General features: G+C 53.1%; 6 protein-coding genes, 2 non-coding genes and 2 pseudogenes across 10 annotated transcripts; 4 read left to right on the top strand and 6 right to left on the bottom strand.

Annotated features, from left to right (window-relative positions):
* Window positions 1-1,167: 1,167 nt before the first annotated feature.
* Window positions 1,168-2,945, bottom strand: BGZ61DRAFT_440679 (uncharacterized protein). The gene is made up of 2 exons (XM_046244509.1): window positions 2,053-2,945; window positions 1,168-2,003 (listed from the first exon to the last, which is right to left on the bottom strand). Exons 1-2 carry the CDS (start codon window positions 2,709-2,711, stop codon window positions 1,586-1,588), a joined length of 1,077 nt encoding a protein of 358 aa, XP_046110463.1. The 5' UTR covers window positions 2,712-2,945; the 3' UTR covers window positions 1,168-1,585.
* Window positions 2,946-4,273: 1,328 nt separating this feature from the next.
* BGZ61DRAFT_t29 lies at window positions 4,274-4,400 on the bottom strand (annotated as a pseudogene). Its single transcript has one exon. The product of its transcript is annotated as a tRNA-OTHER (tRNA).
* Window positions 4,401-4,524: 124 nt separating this feature from the next.
* Window positions 4,525-4,649, bottom strand: BGZ61DRAFT_t28. The gene has a single exon. It is a non-coding gene; the product is annotated as a tRNA-Sec (tRNA).
* Window positions 4,650-4,770: 121 nt separating this feature from the next.
* On the bottom strand, window positions 4,771-4,895 carry BGZ61DRAFT_t27. Its single transcript has one exon. It is a non-coding gene; the product is annotated as a tRNA-Lys (tRNA).
* An 82-nt stretch (window positions 4,896-4,977) lies between these two features.
* Window positions 4,978-5,105, bottom strand: BGZ61DRAFT_t26 (annotated as a pseudogene). Its single transcript has one exon. The product of its transcript is annotated as a tRNA-OTHER (tRNA).
* Window positions 5,106-6,197: 1,092 nt separating this feature from the next.
* Window positions 6,198-6,892, top strand: BGZ61DRAFT_440676 (uncharacterized protein; the record flags this gene model as incomplete). The annotated part of the gene is made up of 1 exon (XM_046244508.1): window positions 6,198-6,892. A coding segment is annotated over exon 1 (259 nt), but the record flags the coding sequence as incomplete, so codon positions are not given.
* Window positions 6,893-6,943: 51 nt separating this feature from the next.
* BGZ61DRAFT_380054 (peptidase C13 family-domain-containing protein) lies at window positions 6,944-8,453 on the top strand. Its single transcript, XM_046242620.1, has 2 exons — window positions 6,944-7,702; window positions 7,752-8,453. The coding sequence occupies exons 1-2, from the start codon at window positions 7,170-7,172 to the stop codon at window positions 8,383-8,385; spliced, it is 1,167 nt and encodes a 388-aa protein (XP_046110461.1). The 5' UTR covers window positions 6,944-7,169; the 3' UTR covers window positions 8,386-8,453.
* A 484-nt stretch (window positions 8,454-8,937) lies between these two features.
* On the top strand, window positions 8,938-11,628 carry BGZ61DRAFT_440674 (transcription factor IIIC subunit delta N-term-domain-containing protein). Its single transcript, XM_046244507.1, has 6 exons — window positions 8,938-9,095; window positions 9,248-10,033; window positions 10,082-10,339; window positions 10,387-10,567; window positions 10,619-11,287; window positions 11,354-11,628. Exons 1-6 carry the CDS (start codon window positions 9,081-9,083, stop codon window positions 11,539-11,541), a joined length of 2,097 nt encoding a protein of 698 aa, XP_046110460.1. The 5' UTR covers window positions 8,938-9,080; the 3' UTR covers window positions 11,542-11,628.
* Window positions 11,629-11,975: 347 nt separating this feature from the next.
* On the top strand, window positions 11,976-13,625 carry BGZ61DRAFT_440671 (uncharacterized protein). Its single transcript, XM_046244506.1, has 2 exons — window positions 11,976-12,203; window positions 12,274-13,625. Exons 1-2 carry the CDS (start codon window positions 12,148-12,150, stop codon window positions 13,475-13,477), a joined length of 1,260 nt encoding a protein of 419 aa, XP_046110459.1. The 5' UTR covers window positions 11,976-12,147; the 3' UTR covers window positions 13,478-13,625.
* A 681-nt stretch (window positions 13,626-14,306) lies between these two features.
* On the bottom strand, window positions 14,307-15,230 carry BGZ61DRAFT_583597 (uncharacterized protein; the record flags this gene model as incomplete). The annotated part of the gene is made up of 3 exons (XM_046256328.1): window positions 14,307-14,607; window positions 14,678-14,817; window positions 14,917-15,230. The coding sequence occupies 3 exons, from the start codon at window positions 15,228-15,230 to the stop codon at window positions 14,486-14,488; spliced, it is 576 nt and encodes a 191-aa protein (XP_046110458.1). The 3' UTR covers window positions 14,307-14,485.
* Window positions 15,231-15,756: the final 526 nt, after the last annotated feature.

The raw sequence follows: 15,756 nt of genomic DNA, 5'->3' as shown, positions 1-15,756 counted from the left end.
CTCGCCCGGGTGCGTCCAATCCGAGCGGTTCAGGGGACTCTTGCAGGGCACTAACGCGCCCCGCCAGCGCCCCGGTCGAACCTCTCCACGGCTTCCATGATCTGGCAGCGGTACGAGGTCGGTAGGTACATGCGTACATGCATGCCGACGACGGTGCGACGTCGTACGCCGAAGGGTGGCCGGGCTGCTGACTCTGTGTGCTTGTGTGCTTGTGTGCTGGAGGGGTGGGTGGGCGACGAGATCGGCGGTCAGGGCCAGGGCCGGGGTCATGGATATGTCTTGGCCACCGAGACCAAAAGGGTCCAAGGGATGTCATGGCGGTGGCGGGAGATGTTCGCCAGAGGCATAAGCGTAGACGAGCGTGAGGGGGCTGGGATGGTAAGAGTGGGAGCTGCGGGCAAAGACTCGACTGTAGAGAGGCAGATCTGACAGCAGAGATGCAGAGCTGACACCAGGATCCAGTGTCATGGTGAGAGCTGTGATATGCAAGCCCTGGCATCTCCCTGTGGTGTCTCTCTAACACGACCGTATTAGTACAACCGCGGGCGGACATACTCACGCACACACGCACGAGTGAACCCTTCGGCAAGCCACATCTGTATGTCAGATTCCCGTCCAAATCACAGGCCTCATTCTTCATTCGGCATGGCCTGAGGTGACAGGTCTGGCTGTGGTACATCGCAATCCAGGCAAGCAATCGACAAATCGTGTGAATCCTGCCGCCGGCCCCAATCCTCGACCCAAGGAATGGATCCATTTCTCTCACCCGTTGGCCAACTACCGGTAGTCTACAGTAGTCGTGCCAACTAAAAACCCGCTCCCCATCCAACGCTGCGTATTGCGGAAGTTTTTTTTTTTCAGAGTTTTTTTTTCACTCTTGTGGGCAACCAGAAGGTGTCGGCCAATGACCGCTCCTCCATTGCACTCTCAACAAGCATCATCCGAGATATAGTACCGCATCAAGACCAAGGCGGAGAAAGGTACATGCACTCGGTGCAGAGGCGGAGTGGCATCCGAGGGAATTATACTGCCATGTCACGCGAGCTAGCCGTCTGCGTCTCCCCGCGTGTCCCTGCGTTGCGAGTCACCTACATTGCATACAGACACACAGAGCCCTACACACAGTACAATGTACATCCAACAGAGTATGTACCGAGGTATTACAACATGGCAATTGTTTGTTTTGTTTGGTTTTGTTTAGTCATGACTGCTACCAAATGTCGCTCCCGTAAACGCCGCTCAACCAGTCCACGATAGTGAATAGTAACCATCTGCAGCGCCCTTTTCCCATTCTCTTGTATCCAAACAGCACGTCCCCCTGGCCTCGCCCCTCAGACTCCATCCACTTCTCTGGAATTGGTGCACTAGTCCTAGATTCCAGTACTGGGGCTTGGCTGACACAGATGCTCTCTTTTCGAAACATGGCTCATGCAGACCAACACCTCCCAGACACCCGTAATGCCCGTAATGCCCGTTATGACCCACTCATCCAGCTCCCGGAATCGCGGCGTCTATGAACCGTCCCATCATATATACACACGGTCTCAACCCTTGACATGAAGATAAAGATGAAGATCCAGATCCACTATGAGGGCATGCCAGGGTGGTGCATCTGCGGCGCTGGCATGTTTGTCATTTGAGGTGTCTTATGGCCTGTCGGGCTAGCCTGGCTCATTCCCGGGTTGCCAGGTTTCTGGCCTTGGGGTCCGCCTGTCTGTGGTGGCATACGGTAGAGCGGTTCTTTCTTAGGGTCGAATCCAGGGAACACAGCCTGTAACCTCATGTACAGATCCTTGATGCTCTTATCACGGTCCTCTCTGTCAGCCACCGGGTCGACCTTGCTCTCCGGGGCATCGGGGGGGGCAGCCATGGCCCGGAGCTTGAGTGAGAGGTTGAGTGGAGGGGCGCTGAGATACGCTGGACAAGGAGGCACCTTGACCTCGGGCTTCCTATCTGCCAAGGCTGCCATGTATGAAAGATTGGCCTGTAACCGCCTCATGCATCTTCACGGCTGTTAGTGTCGCTCTGGAGCTTGCGTTGGAGCGGACATACTGCAGATAATCTTGTTGAAACAAGGTTTCTTCCTCTGTTGGTTTCTTGTCTCCTCCGTTGGCATCCGCATGTTCCTTTTTCAACTCTTGTTGTGTGGCCTGGATCTGAATCGACTCGTACAGCAATTCGTGGTTGATGTCCAGTAGAAGGGCAAAGCGCTCCTTGTCTCGTGACTCCGTCCCTGGGCTCAGAGGGGTTACCACAGCTGAGCCCCCATTCGTGACTACTCCCTGGTTCGCGGAGAAGGTCGGGGTTTGCGGCGTCGATATCCCAGCAGACGGTGGCTGTTGGTTCGTCGGAGTTTGGCCTTGTGAAGGGGGTTGCGGCGTCGAGAACTGTCCCGGTTGCGAAGGCACGGCGTTGTTAGGCGTGCCCTGGGCGGCGCTCGGAGGTCGTTGAGGGGTACCGACTTGGCCCATCGCCGCTGGGTTTGGAAGCTGTTGCGGTTGTTGTTGCGACTGCTGAGGCATACGTTGCATCATCTGAGGTTGCTGTTGCATTCCCGCTTGGTTCATCGGGAAGCCTTGCATGCCAGCGGCCATCATGTAGTTGGGAGCGAAGCCCTGTGGACCGGCCGATGAGGTAACGACTTGCCCATAAGGCGAGCCAGGGAATTGTTGCTGGTATCCTGCCACTGTCGTCAAAGAGTCAGCCGTCATATTCGCAAAGGGACATGGCAATGGTGTTTGGCGCAGAGCGGTCGCGCGTCTGTTCCATGACGCGCTCCGCGCCGGACCTTCTCTCGTAAGAAAGGTAACGGTTGCCGATCAAGCAACCGCATAGCAGAATCGATGCAATAGCAGGGCGCAGACCTTGGCGCGTTGAGGCGCGCCGGGATAGATCGAACCAGGGCACACAAGGGCGACTCACTCTGACCATTGGCCGCCATGTGCGGCATGGCGGCGTTTGGCATCATTCCGGCAGGGCCGCCAGGCATCATCTGAGGGTTCGCGCCAGGAGCAAAGGCCCCCTGAGGAGCCATGCCGGCAAACTGTTGCTGCTGGTTGTACATGACCTGCTGGCCGGTCGGCTGGGCTCCAGGCTGCTGTGGGGCGGCGTTGTTGAAGGAAGGAGCACCATTGTTGGCAAAGCCATAGCCGGCGGAGTACATGGCGGCAGCGCTGCGCTTGGACGGCGGCGGCAGCGGTAGCGACAGGGCGGTAATAGGGCGTTGAGGGCGTGGTGGCAGGCCACGGATGGCGCGCGAGACGGGCGATAGGCGCTTGGCGACGGGCGATGCGACGGGCCACTGGGTCAGTATCGGACTGGGCGCAAGACGCGCTCAGACACTCGCACACTCGGTCAACGGGCGAGAGGGCCTGGAAGCTGGAGGCTGGACGTGGACGCGGACGCGGGCCGGGATTGGGAACCTGCTGAGAGGCGACGTTGGACGGTTGGACGAGGTTGTGTGGGGCGAGGCCACGGCTGTCGACCGCTTCCGTCACGGCTATTCGACGCCGACGACACGGGCTGTGTGTGACCAGGTGCCGCCCTGCATGCGCGTATCAAGTATATCTGGCCGGCCGGGGCGTCGGTGTGAGCTTGAGGCGTCGATTCTGTTCAGTACCTCGTACTTTAGTTCGGCCGTCAACGACTCCGGGCGCAGGATCTGACCTGGGTTGGACCGGCGGTGGCGTGCGGCCGTCTCGGCCTGGGGGTAGCGATAGTCTGATTCGGCGAGGGGCCCAGCAGCGATGACGATGACGGCGAGTAATAGACTGGGATCGTGCCAGGGCGGCGCGGCTAGAGTGAGACAAGCGGCTTTCGCAGTGGTGCACGAGTGCGCGACTGCGCGGCCAAGCTGTTGTAATTGCTGTTGGCCGCTGTTGGCCGACGCTATTGCGGTTCTGTCGTGATGGCAAAGGTGAGGTTCTTTAGTGAACCGTTGGGAAATTTTCTTCGTCCACCATCAGCGCTAGCCGCCGCCAAAGGGCCCCAGGAATGGCCAGTTCTGCACCACCAGAAATGAGAGGCGCCGTGGGAATTATGCTTCATACTCTAATTACTGCAATTTTGTCCGTATTATGTTGGTAATCGTACACAGGCCTGCAACATGTACAATCCGTCAAATACGCTATAGGCATTCATTGGCTACAACTCATTGTGGTCACTAACAACTCTACACTACTACGTCATCCGTCCTACCATTCAGCCCCAGTTCTCCTCCACATCAATTATCAAACGGCATAAAAGTATGTGTCAAGAGGCAAAAAGAATGACTAGGTCACGGTGGGGATCGAACCCACAATCTCCTGATTCGTAGTCAGACGCCTTGCTGAAGTGGTTGTTAGTTGAGTGTTTGATGGGAGGTGATGGAGGAAGTTGCTCACCCATTGGGCCACGCGACCTGTCATTGGTTGGGTGATGGCGTCGAAAATTCATTCTATGTTGTGAAGCGACGGGGCAATCGAAATGGAGAAAAAAGAGACACCATAGTGGATATCCCACAACATCCTGATGAAGCAAAAAGAGAGGTCACGGTGGGGATCGAACCCACAATCTCCTGATTCGTAGTCAGACGCCTTGCTGTATTATTTGTTAGTTGTGTGTGATAGTAGGTGGTTGAAGACGTTACTTACCCATTGGGCCACGCGACCATGTCATTGGTTGGACGACGGCGTCGAGTTTTCATGTTATGTTGTGAGACCTGCATGTGGGTTGAAGAAAAAAGAGACACCACAGTGGGGATCCCACAAACTCTGGATAGAGCAAAAAGAGAGGTCACGGTGGGGCTCGAACCCACGATCTCCTGATTCGTAGTCAGACGCCTTGCTGAATTAATTATTAGTTATTGCTCTGTAATATTGAAGAGTGAGGTTGCTTACCCATTGGGCCACGCGACCGTGATGTTCTGATGGCGAGTTGGCTCGATTTTGGAGTCCATATTGCCAGAGTCAAGTATCCGCCGGAAGAGGCAAAAAGAGAAGGTCACGGTGGGGCTCGAACCCACGATCTCCTGATTCGTAGTCAGACGCCTTGCTACATTGATTGTTAGTTACTGAGTTAAACTCTAGTAGTTGGATAGTGATTCTTACCCATTGGGCCACGCGACCGTATTGTTCCGATGATTAAATGGCTCGAATTTGTGGTCTATATTGTGGGCATGGTTGTTGCTCAGTTGGGGTGGAGATTATGATGTGGCGGGGTTTGTTGGCGGGGTTTGTCATGTGACTTCGGTCGCCACAGGGTAAGTGCCCGTCTAAGTTACCTCAACACATCATCGTTGCTTGTCTCCCCTGTATCGTCTGTATTATGCCGTTATAATTATTGGAGATGTTTAGAAGATGCCGTAGTTATTGGTTCTATACGGCTATGCTTTTTGTGCCCACGGGTGGTTGAAGCCTCCTCTTGGTCATTGTATCAACCCAAAGTACGCTCGTGTCTGTGCACATGCAAGCCGAGAAACTTACATGCCGGTATTCTCGTCAGAGACCGCAGTCCTCCAACCTCGAATACTTCTCTATATGTTTTGAAATCGCACCTTCACTGCCCAAGGTCTTGGAGGAATTCGATTGAAACATAAAAGGATGAAATTGGAATACTTCTTTTATTTACTCATGTTCCTCCAGCTCCTGTCTTGACACAAACTTGACTGAGAAATGGGCAGGTTTGTGGTTCTTATGTCTTCAGCGGTTTAACTATCATCCGAACTTGTGGTTCCAGTTGCGGTCTAAACATCTTTGACTGTGAGTAGGTTTGAACAACTTCTTGCCTCCCCAATACTCTGTCTTGTGTTCATCCCATGTCAGTCGTGCAACTCCTTGATGGCGCTAGAGGACTACCGCCAAGTAACGAAGCGGCACATATAGCCGTTTCCCACGGTTGCTCCTAGATAGTGGTTATGGCTACAGCGATTTTATTATCACCAGTGATGAACCGTTAAACTTGAATGTGACACAAGAAACTTCGCCCTAGGAGTCCTCAGTGGTCGCATTTAACTTACGCTGTAGGGTAAGGTGATGCGATTTGCGACAGAATGGCCCCCTTTGTGATTTGCAAGCAAGTCGCGTCATATTCAAAAGAACACAGTCGTGTAAATGCAGAGGACTAAAGAGGTCAGTTCCCTTGGGAAGGCGTGTCGTGCCGTGGTCACGTTATCCTCTTGAGCTGGTGATCTAATCCCCACAAGGGTTACCAGTCATTGTGGCGAATAAAAAATCGGCAACATATGTAGAAGAACCGTGAGTTTTCCTTCGACACTCACATGATATGATGTTATCTTCGTGAATCAGTTCTAGCCTGACATATAAAGTGTTCCAATGCTGCGCTCTGGACTATTTATTTGACAACCGGCCTCCACATTAACAATAACGAGATTCAGCAAGTTCCAGATTTTCGAGATCAACTCGATTCAACATCTTTTGTGTTTACAAATCAATCAAATTTAACGCAACATGGTTGAGCCGACCGCGGTTATTCGGGCGGACCACGTCAACTGGCGTTGCAACCAGCCACTCGATCGAACCCTGAGGTGGTTTTGTCGCTTTGGCAACCCAATGACCCTCGTTTTCTGCCAGGAATGTTGTGTGGCCCGATATGTCGATGCCGAAGCTCTCAATGCTGATTGGGAAAGGATTGGAGAGCTTATATTTATTGATAGGGACGGTGTGGAGTGGTGGCAGTATGACGAAGTGGTGGAAGAAGAGCCTGTAGCCTAGGTGATCGGAGAGGAAGATGAGTTCTTACTAACGGGTACTACCAAGAAGAACAGAAAGATTGGTTCTGAAAAGCCTTTTATGTTACGCAACCAGAGTTCTTAAAGTACCTAGGCGTCGTTGGGTTTCCTCTCCAGCTGGTCATGTCTGCATTGTATGGCATCACGTGACACCGCGCTCAACGGTGAGTGCTGGGGCCATTAGCGCCAGGGGTTCGTTCGGGCGCCCGACTCCGACAACTCCGGACCATGTGTTGCTAATCTAGCTCAGTCAGTGACGCTCGCTGCATTCCCCATGCTCCATCATCGCCGTTATACCGATTTGTAAGCCCTTCCTGGGACTCACCTTAGCATCTTGTCGCAACGGTCGCAACAGGACATGTTGCCCGTGGCCTCAGGGGTATAACTTGTGTTCCCACCTGGAACTTCTGCTTCATCTCGTTTCCTCCCTGCGCCATCCACCATGAACCTCTCCGTCCTTCGTTTCCACGCCCTCGTGGCGGCGGCCCTGTTCGCAACCGTCGCTGTTGCCGAGCATACCAGCAACTGGGCTGTCCTTGTATGCACCTCGCGCTTCTGGTTCAACTATCGCCATCTCGCCAATGTCCTTTCCATGTACCGCACCGTCAAGCGACTCGGCATCCCCGACTCCCAGATCATCCTCATGCTCCCCGACGACATGGCTTGCAACCCGCGCAACGCTTTCCCCGGCACCGTCTACAGCAACTCCGATCGCGCCGTCGACCTGTACGGCGACAACATCGAGGTCGATTATCGTGGCTACGAGGTCACTGTTGAGAACTTCATTCGCCTGTTGACCGACCGCGTTGGCGCCGAGATGCCCAGGAGTAAGCGACTCCTTACCGACGACCGGAGTAATATATTGGTATACATGACTGGCCATGGCGGAAACGAATTCCTCAAGTTTCAGGATGCTGAGGAGATTGGTGCATTTGATCTTGCGGATGCTTTTGAGCAGATGTGGGAGAAGAAGAGGTCAGTAGAGATGCCCCTCCTTCCTGACACACGTGCTAACCTTTGCTAGATACCATGAGATCTTATTCATGATCGACACCTGTCAGGCAAACACCATGTACAGCAGGCTATACTCTCCCAACATCATTGCCACAGGTTCCTCCGAGCTCGACCAGTCGTCCTACTCACACCACGCGGACAATGACGTCGGCGTTGCTGTCATCGATCGTTACACGTACTACAATTTGGAATATCTCGAGACCCAGGTCAAGGACCTGAGCAGCGCCAAGACCGTCGGCGACTTGTTTGATAGCTACGACTACGAGAAGATCCACTCCAACCCAGGTGTTCGCTATGACCTCTTCCCCGGCGGTTCCGACGCCGCTCGTAGTCGCCTGATTACCGACTTCTTCGGCAACGTCCAGAATGTGGAGGTTGACCGCACCAAGAACTTGACTCTCGAAGAGGACATGCTTGAGCTCAGCAAGAAGATTGCCGTGCTACGAAAGAGGGAGGCTGAAGAGGATGCATCTCAAAAAGAGCACGCCAGCGCTCCCGCTAGCATACCGACTGAAGCACCAAAGAAGGCCCAGAAGACCAAGGCGCTCACGGATGAAAACTGGTGGACCAAGAAGGTGGTTGGCGCGACTGCTCTGGCCGGATGCGCCCTTCTCTGGGGCCTGGGATCATTGCTGGAGGCATAGATATTCGAACATGTCAAGTCACATTTATTCTGGAACCAAGAACGCGCCCTTTCGGACAATGAGAGTCTTGGTGGGCGTTTGACTTTTATTGAGAGCCACGGTTGCATCAATACTTGCAACTGAAATTAGTCTTGATCATCGATCAAGCGGGAGACGTGGGAATGAAGGCACCCAATTGCGGGATGCAGTGCTGTTACGAGCTAGAGGATCAGCTAAGGAGTCTTGTTTGATCAGGCGAGAGACCTGGCCTGTATGGATCAAGCTGGACGAACGGCTCCATACCCATACCGACGGAAGTTGAAAGTGTTTCCAGCATGTTTCCTTATATATGTTATATACCCATCCTCAGATGTTTAAAAGATTATGAGAATAAATTCCATCTACTTAATGCACAATAAGACATTCAGCGGCTCTCACGATCTAAACTCTTGCGTGCGCTTGGCTACTTATAAAGTTGCCCTCAATCACATCTTGGGCGTCTTAGTCAGCGCACGTCGCCTTGACCTGCAGCCATTTCTCAACTTGTGAGATTCACTTTCATTAATTGACGTTGCGCCAACTTCAATCTTCTCCGCCGAGGGCACAGGCTTGCTTTTCGGATAGCATGCACTTAAATTTACGGACTAGGAACATGTCCTCATGCCTTTCTAGGTAGCTACACCCCTCCACGGTTGTGAGACGACCGAGTTTTCAAGATGGATAAATCCAAGGTATGACCGCATCAGTCAACACACAGCCAATGCTCGATTGTGCCATTATTATTCGTTTTATTCCTTCAATCTCATGCATCTACATCCATTTCCCTAGCGGCGAATACGTTTCTACAACCTTTCGCAAATTGCTGACCTCAACCCCGCCTCAGACGCGTCCCCTCAAGACCATCCATCTCAAGTCGCGTCCACTTACAACTCATGCTCTCGCATGGTCTTGCGACGCCGAGTTGGCGGTCGCAACCGATGACACAATATACGTCTTCTTACCAGAGTACCCCAAAGCCAGCGATCGTGATGAGGCTACGGAGGAGGAACCGCACCAATTCTCTCTGTCGTTCCGGGCATCAGGGCTGATCCGACCGGACCCAACGATCAATGCGCAGCTCTGCGCTTTTGCAGGGGTCAGAGTTGCGGCTCCCCGGGCGACTGAGGAGAACTGGTTCACAGGCGTGGGTAGCGGGCTCGTCACGAGCTCTGGCGCATCAGTCTGTCAGATCATCAGGTTGGAATGGTCGCCGAAAGGGCTCGGGTGTAATCTGCGGCCTGTCCTAACCGTCTTGTCAACAAACGGAGCCATCATCGTGCTTGGAGAACACATTGACCGGCAGTCAACAGTAATATCGGGCATGCGCACGCGCGGCTTCAAAGCATGGAAGACGCTATGGGGCCTAGGAGCACAACTGCCTCTGCCGGATTCAAGTGAGGAGGACGGGTACCGAAATATGAATGAACGCATTCAAGCTTTCTCATGGGCCAAGGAAGTCTCCAGTGGCAGAGCCATTCTTGCATACTGCAATGATGCCGAGGAGATTGCGATCATGAGTGTACAGCTCTTTTCCCGACCGAAACCTTCAGAGCCGACAACTGAGGAGTCCATGTGGGATATCCAGGAACTGGCTCGATTTGATGGACGAGGACCGCACACAAAAGAGGATGTGAGTTTTTGCTGAACGAGCTATGTGTGCAATCCTAATTTTGTCTAGGCTACAGATATCACGGACCCTGATTTCGTCCCACATGGAAGCGCCTTCTCATTGAAATGGAGTCCTTGGTTTGTTAGCGAGGGCAAGAGGACAGCGATTCTGGCATACTTGGCAAAGAATCATGTCGGCTTTCGTCGGATCACGATCCAAGGTGACTGGGCCAAGGGCCAGCTCCCCCAACTCGACGTCGAAGTGGCAGATATGACGACTATCTGCACATTCCTACCGACCGACGCAATTGTTGAGTGGGAGGATAGTGTATGTGGGATCGCTGTGGACTTTTGAGCACAACTAACAAGGCTTAGATTATTATGGAAGATGATAAGCCGCTGGCTAGAGGAGTCATCGGCACGCCCTTTGATGTAAAGCCGTTCCAGGTTTCGCTCTCCGACCCACCCAAAGATCCGGGAGAAGCGCACTACACTTGGGAATGCTCTACTACATATCCCAAAGAAGAAGAAAATATCTCAAAAAGTCCTATCACCGGTATGGACCTTGCGAAACCGATTGCCAACATACATTGACAACTTCGTTCAGGACTCATCATGCACCGACCCAATCAATCGACTAGAGCCGCAGTTCCGCATTACTCGCTTGTCAGGCTGTCAGCAACAGCGAGCAACCAGGACTGGTACCAGACCAACCTCCCTGAAACAGGGTCCAATCCGCCGCAATGGGCTGGGAAGATTAGAAAACTCACCACACGGCTCATCTCCCGCACGTCTGCCCTGGAGGGCCTGGATTCTGACTCAGACGACTCCGAAGACGAGCTCATGGAGGAGGACGAGTCGAAGCTGCAGGTGCCCCAGTCGCGGTTCCGTATATGGGGCATGGCAGCGTCCCCGGGCGGCGGCTCGACAGTTGTTTTGGTGTCCCAGTACAGCACGCTACACCCGGAGCGCCGTGCCATTTCCAAGTTAATCTTTGGGTGGCGGGACGGACCGGAGCATCAAGACGAGACACAAAGCCAAGCAGCCACGCCATTGGAAGACCTGTCAACAGAAGGTCAGCTTTGGGAATGGATGTACGGAGGGGGCGCTGAGGTGCCCGGGACGACCGTTCAGAGCAAGATGAGTGCTGAAGTACGTGAGTCGCCACTCCGGAGGCAGTTTAGGGAGGTGATTGCGCATCAACGTTGTGTTTTTTGTGACTCGACGCTCCAGACCGAAGGGTACGAAGTGAAGTGCGAGAATGGGCACTCCTTTGGTAAGTCTTCACGTTTTGGCGGCTCTATCTATTCCATTCTCGGTCGGCTTACTGACTGCATATTAGCGCGATGTGCCGCGACTGATTTGGCCATCATGGGACCTGACATATCCCGTATCTGCGCCGTGTGCGAACTGCGGTGCCTCAAGGTGTCTGAACTATCGAAGATGGCGGAGGAGTACATTGGTTCTGGAACTACGGTTGAGTCGTCTGGTGAAGCGTGTGGTGGATGTGGCGGGAAGTTTGTGGCTTGAGTAAGGCTGTGAGGGAACTGGAGTTCTCCTGGATGCAATCAATCCTGGTAGGAGCCACTAAAATACGAAATATATTGTTCAAGTGTGTATTCTGCGTTCTGCACAACCAGTGACATGGGTGCTGGTTCGAAGTTGCAGGCGAGCAGTCATGCAGCCCCGCAACGCTTGCAACGGCGAGACGCGCGCGGTAAACCAGCCAGTAAAAATGGGCGCCGTCAGCCCAGAAGACGACCCCAGTACACTGCAGCAAACATTAGTGGATGACTTGGAGGCTTTGGCGGTATTTTAGGCGTTAGGCTTCCCGCAGTTACAGGGGTCTGTGGTGGATGGCCAGGGCCCTGAACGCCCCCAAGGTAGGCACCTAGGTAGGGACTGTTGGTCGCCAGCAACCCTCAGTCTCGCGTCGCTTTCCTCTTGGGCCTTTGTGAAACTTGCCTCCCTCACACACACCCCAGCTCCACGATTTCATTGCCTCCGCCCTTCGGCCCACAACCTTCGGAGACCTGGTCGTTTGCGCCTTGGTCTTGACGCCGCTGGTAGTTGTCGATATACCAAGCGGCAAGGCGGACCCGCCTGGCCTGGCTCCCTGCGTTATCACCGTCCCTCATGCCGGTTACACGCGCAGACGCCGCCGCAAAGGCGGACAACGCCTGCTTTGAGGAGTGCGCCATTCTAATGCTATGCAAGTGTGCTGTGCCCTGTTGCTGACCTCGTCTCGTTTTCGTTGCATAGGTCCCTCGCCTCAAAACCCTTCCTCTTTGTCATCGGCGAGGAGTGCAAAGAATTCCACGTTCACAAGGAACTCATCGGACAGTTGTCTCCCGCGCTCAATGCCCTCGTCAATGGCCAGATGAAAGAAGCGAGAGAGGGCCGCGTCGAATGGCCAGACCTGGACACCGACACCTTTGTTCGCTTCGCAAAGTATGCTTACTCGCGTGACTACACCGAGGCTGAGCCTGAGATTCTGACACCTCTAATTACCGTGTTTGAGGATCACTCTGCCACCGAGCAACAGGGCTCGCAGGGCTCGCAGGGTTCGGAGCGAGAGACGATAGACCTAGCAATCCACCAGGACCACGAGTCTTCCTCTTCCTCTTCTATTAGCGGCGATGACGAAGAGGGCTCTACGTCCATGAGTGAGGATGATGACGATGAAGGCGACGATGATGAAGAAGATGACGACGAAGACGACGAAGCAGAACACGGCCATAGGGATCCCACTGCCAACAGGATTGAGAGTGCCGAATCTAGCTCCGTCGCTTCGTCCACGTTGAGCGAGGCCGAAACCAACCATGCTCCTCACAAACTCCCGTACTCTATTAAATACTACATGGGTAGATGGGAGAGTCGCCTCGACACTCTCCTCACACACAGCACCCAGCAGGACTTGCGCAATCATGAAGCCCACCCTCAAAAACGCCGCCGCCTTCTCGATACCACCGAGTATCGGCTCGACCCCCGCTTCCATGACAAGTACGAGGCTATGAAGCACTTCGAGCAGTTCAATGTTCCTAGCCTCGTGGCTCCCACTGCACAGGCCGCTGCCGCTGATGCTCGTTGGCGACCCCGACCTAATGTCGACATGTGGGAGTCGTACCGCTCTGTATTCCTCAGCCACGCCAACCTCTACGTTCTCGCCGACAAGTACGGCGTCGAGGACCTGAGAGCTCTGACGCTGCGACGCCTGCATCATGCCCTGATGGAGTTCACCATCTTCCCCGAGCGCATCCCAGACCTCGTCGCCATTGTCCATACAATCTACGATAACACCGTCGAGGACGACGTGGCCCGAAATATGATCGTTGCATTTTTCTCTTGTATCGGCGAGGACGTGAAGACTTGCGAAGAGTTTCGGGCTGCGCTGCGCTGCCAGGGCGATTTTGCGGATGATTTGTTCCAGAAGATTACGAATCGGTTATACGGAGAGGTTATGTAAAAAGGGAACAATAGGAAAAGACTGGCGTTTGGGATACATGTAAGACTTGGGGAACGACTGGTGTGTCAATAGGTTACACAACGAACTGTTCACGTGTATGAATGGGAAACGTAGCCTCAAATAATAACGAAGAAGAATTTTCTCTCCATCATGATGATCGAATGGGGGTGGTCTACTCAGTTTCGTCGGTCTATGTAATCTGAGCCTCTGTCTTTCCCTCAGCATCACTCGCAAGCACATGAGCAGAGGGGGTTGATGACCAGGGAGGAAACATACGGCCCAAACGTAGGTTAAATGTTGCCATAATAATTCAAGAGGCACCAGTTCAGGTTCGCCTAGGTAAGAAATCGCCGCTTCTTGTCGTTATCCCGCCAGGAAAGGTAGCGATGATTGGGCTGGCCACAGCTGGGTGCTGGGATGGTGAAGAGGATCGAAAAGGCGGTTTTTGACAAAGGGTATGGCCTCTGTGTTGTTATCGTAAAGGAAGTGAGTCGTTGTTCTGTGTGGCCGCCGACACTGTTGTAGCGGAATGGCAAAGAGATTGGACTTTGGGTGGTTCAGTGTACGTGGTCGAGACTTGCGTGATGGACACACTCCTGAGGCAATCATGGTGAAGCAAATCACAGCGCTTTTCTGCCGTGGAGACGTGATTGGGATTTTCATATACCGCGGGACCTATCAATTCGCTTCTCGCAGGAGGCTCGTGTGTCATTTTAGTGTGACTCATTCGTGTTGATATCGGTGTCTACGATTCGCTTGCTACAGTCGGTACACCAACAACAAGCTGAACTCGGGACAATGGTATCTCTCATATAACGAATCTAAATCACGATAACCAAACAAATGGCCCGATTCAAAAAACACAGGTCAAACCCCACTGGAACATGCATCACTCTTCTCACAATCTTGGTCTCAGCAAAACATGACACTACGATTAGTACGTCAACGAACCTCAACTATCCAAAAAGCCCGCACCATGAACCCCCATAGCATATCTATCCCTGCCTCTTACTCGGGGATCCTCAGCCATCCCATTGCGATGGACCCGTTCGCCACGAATTCCTTAGTCCCCTTCTCGGCGCCGCAAACAAACCTCCCCTCGGACGGCTTCACGTAGGCGGCATGCAGGCCTGGCAAGTATACAGTCATCGGTCAGTCTCGTGCTCGGAACATTCGACTCCAGGAAACACGGATACTCACTCTCTCCGCCGAGCTGGGCGGATATTGGCTGCAGGTCGCAGTTGGCGTCGAGGCACGCACACGCGAACATCAGTGTATGGTCTTCGTCCGAATGGAACAGCTTGCAGTCGTAGCACGCTGCGTCGAAAGTCTGGTTGGCCCTGGATCAATGTCATGGTTAGCCGACCGATTCAGAGTCTCCAAGGAAGATAGTAGAGTGAAAAATGTATCATGAAGAACAAGAATGAGGCAAGTCTCACCAAGCGTAGTAGGCAAATTCGCCCTGGACCATGCTGAGGCATCGGTTGAGATTCAGCTCGGTCAACCACCTCCGCTTCCAGTGGTCAACACAGACTGCCTGGAGTGTCGTCTGCCCCTTTATCCCGTGCCCAACGAGCCTGATGTTCGTGCACTTCTGCTCAAATGCCCACTCGTGGGGCTGGTATTCTCTGGGCTTCCCCCTGACTCTGCCCTTGAGAGCTGCTGCATATAGCTTGACAAAGGGGATGGCGCCCAGAGCCGTCACTGGGATGGCGGCCACGACGAGAGCTGAGATTATGTGAAGAATGCGCATAGTCGCGTCGTATGATGAAGTAAGTAAATTTCGATATTGATATGTCGTATTCGAAGATCGAGTATCGAGAGATGGAACGCAGAGAGTCGGCAAAGCTCGTATAAACTGAACGAGACAATGATGCGGTCGTCTGTAGTGTTATTCACGACCATCCAATGCCTCTTACCTAAGAACTGGAGGAACATGCTCTGTGATCAGCAGCTGTATCAGACTTTAGTGTATTATAGTTTCTTTGTTTATTCCCTTTATTTTATCTTGCTGTATTCTATGTTCCTCTTTCAGTCTTCGTGTTTAATTTTCCTTTGTTTTGCGTTCCTAATTTCCTGCTACTTCCACATGGTACTTGCACCGAGGGTTGTACCAAAGACGATGTACCCTCGACTTTGGCCAGTAGTTATTCAGATACTGACTTTGGTCAAAACCAATTGCGCTCCGATACTGACACCACGTATACGATGTTACGACCACTACTAGATCTATCCAACAGATAGCTGTCGCAGAGGCACTACTCACATTCACAGGAGAC

Source organism: Ilyonectria robusta, assembly GCF_021365365.1.
Source record: "Ilyonectria robusta strain PMI_751 chromosome Unknown BGZ61scaffold_2, whole genome shotgun sequence".
Taxonomy (NCBI): Eukaryota; Fungi; Ascomycota; class Sordariomycetes; order Hypocreales; family Nectriaceae; genus Ilyonectria; species Ilyonectria robusta.
Note: the sequence above shows the minus strand (reverse complement) of the source record. Positions and strands in the feature narration are given on the sequence as shown.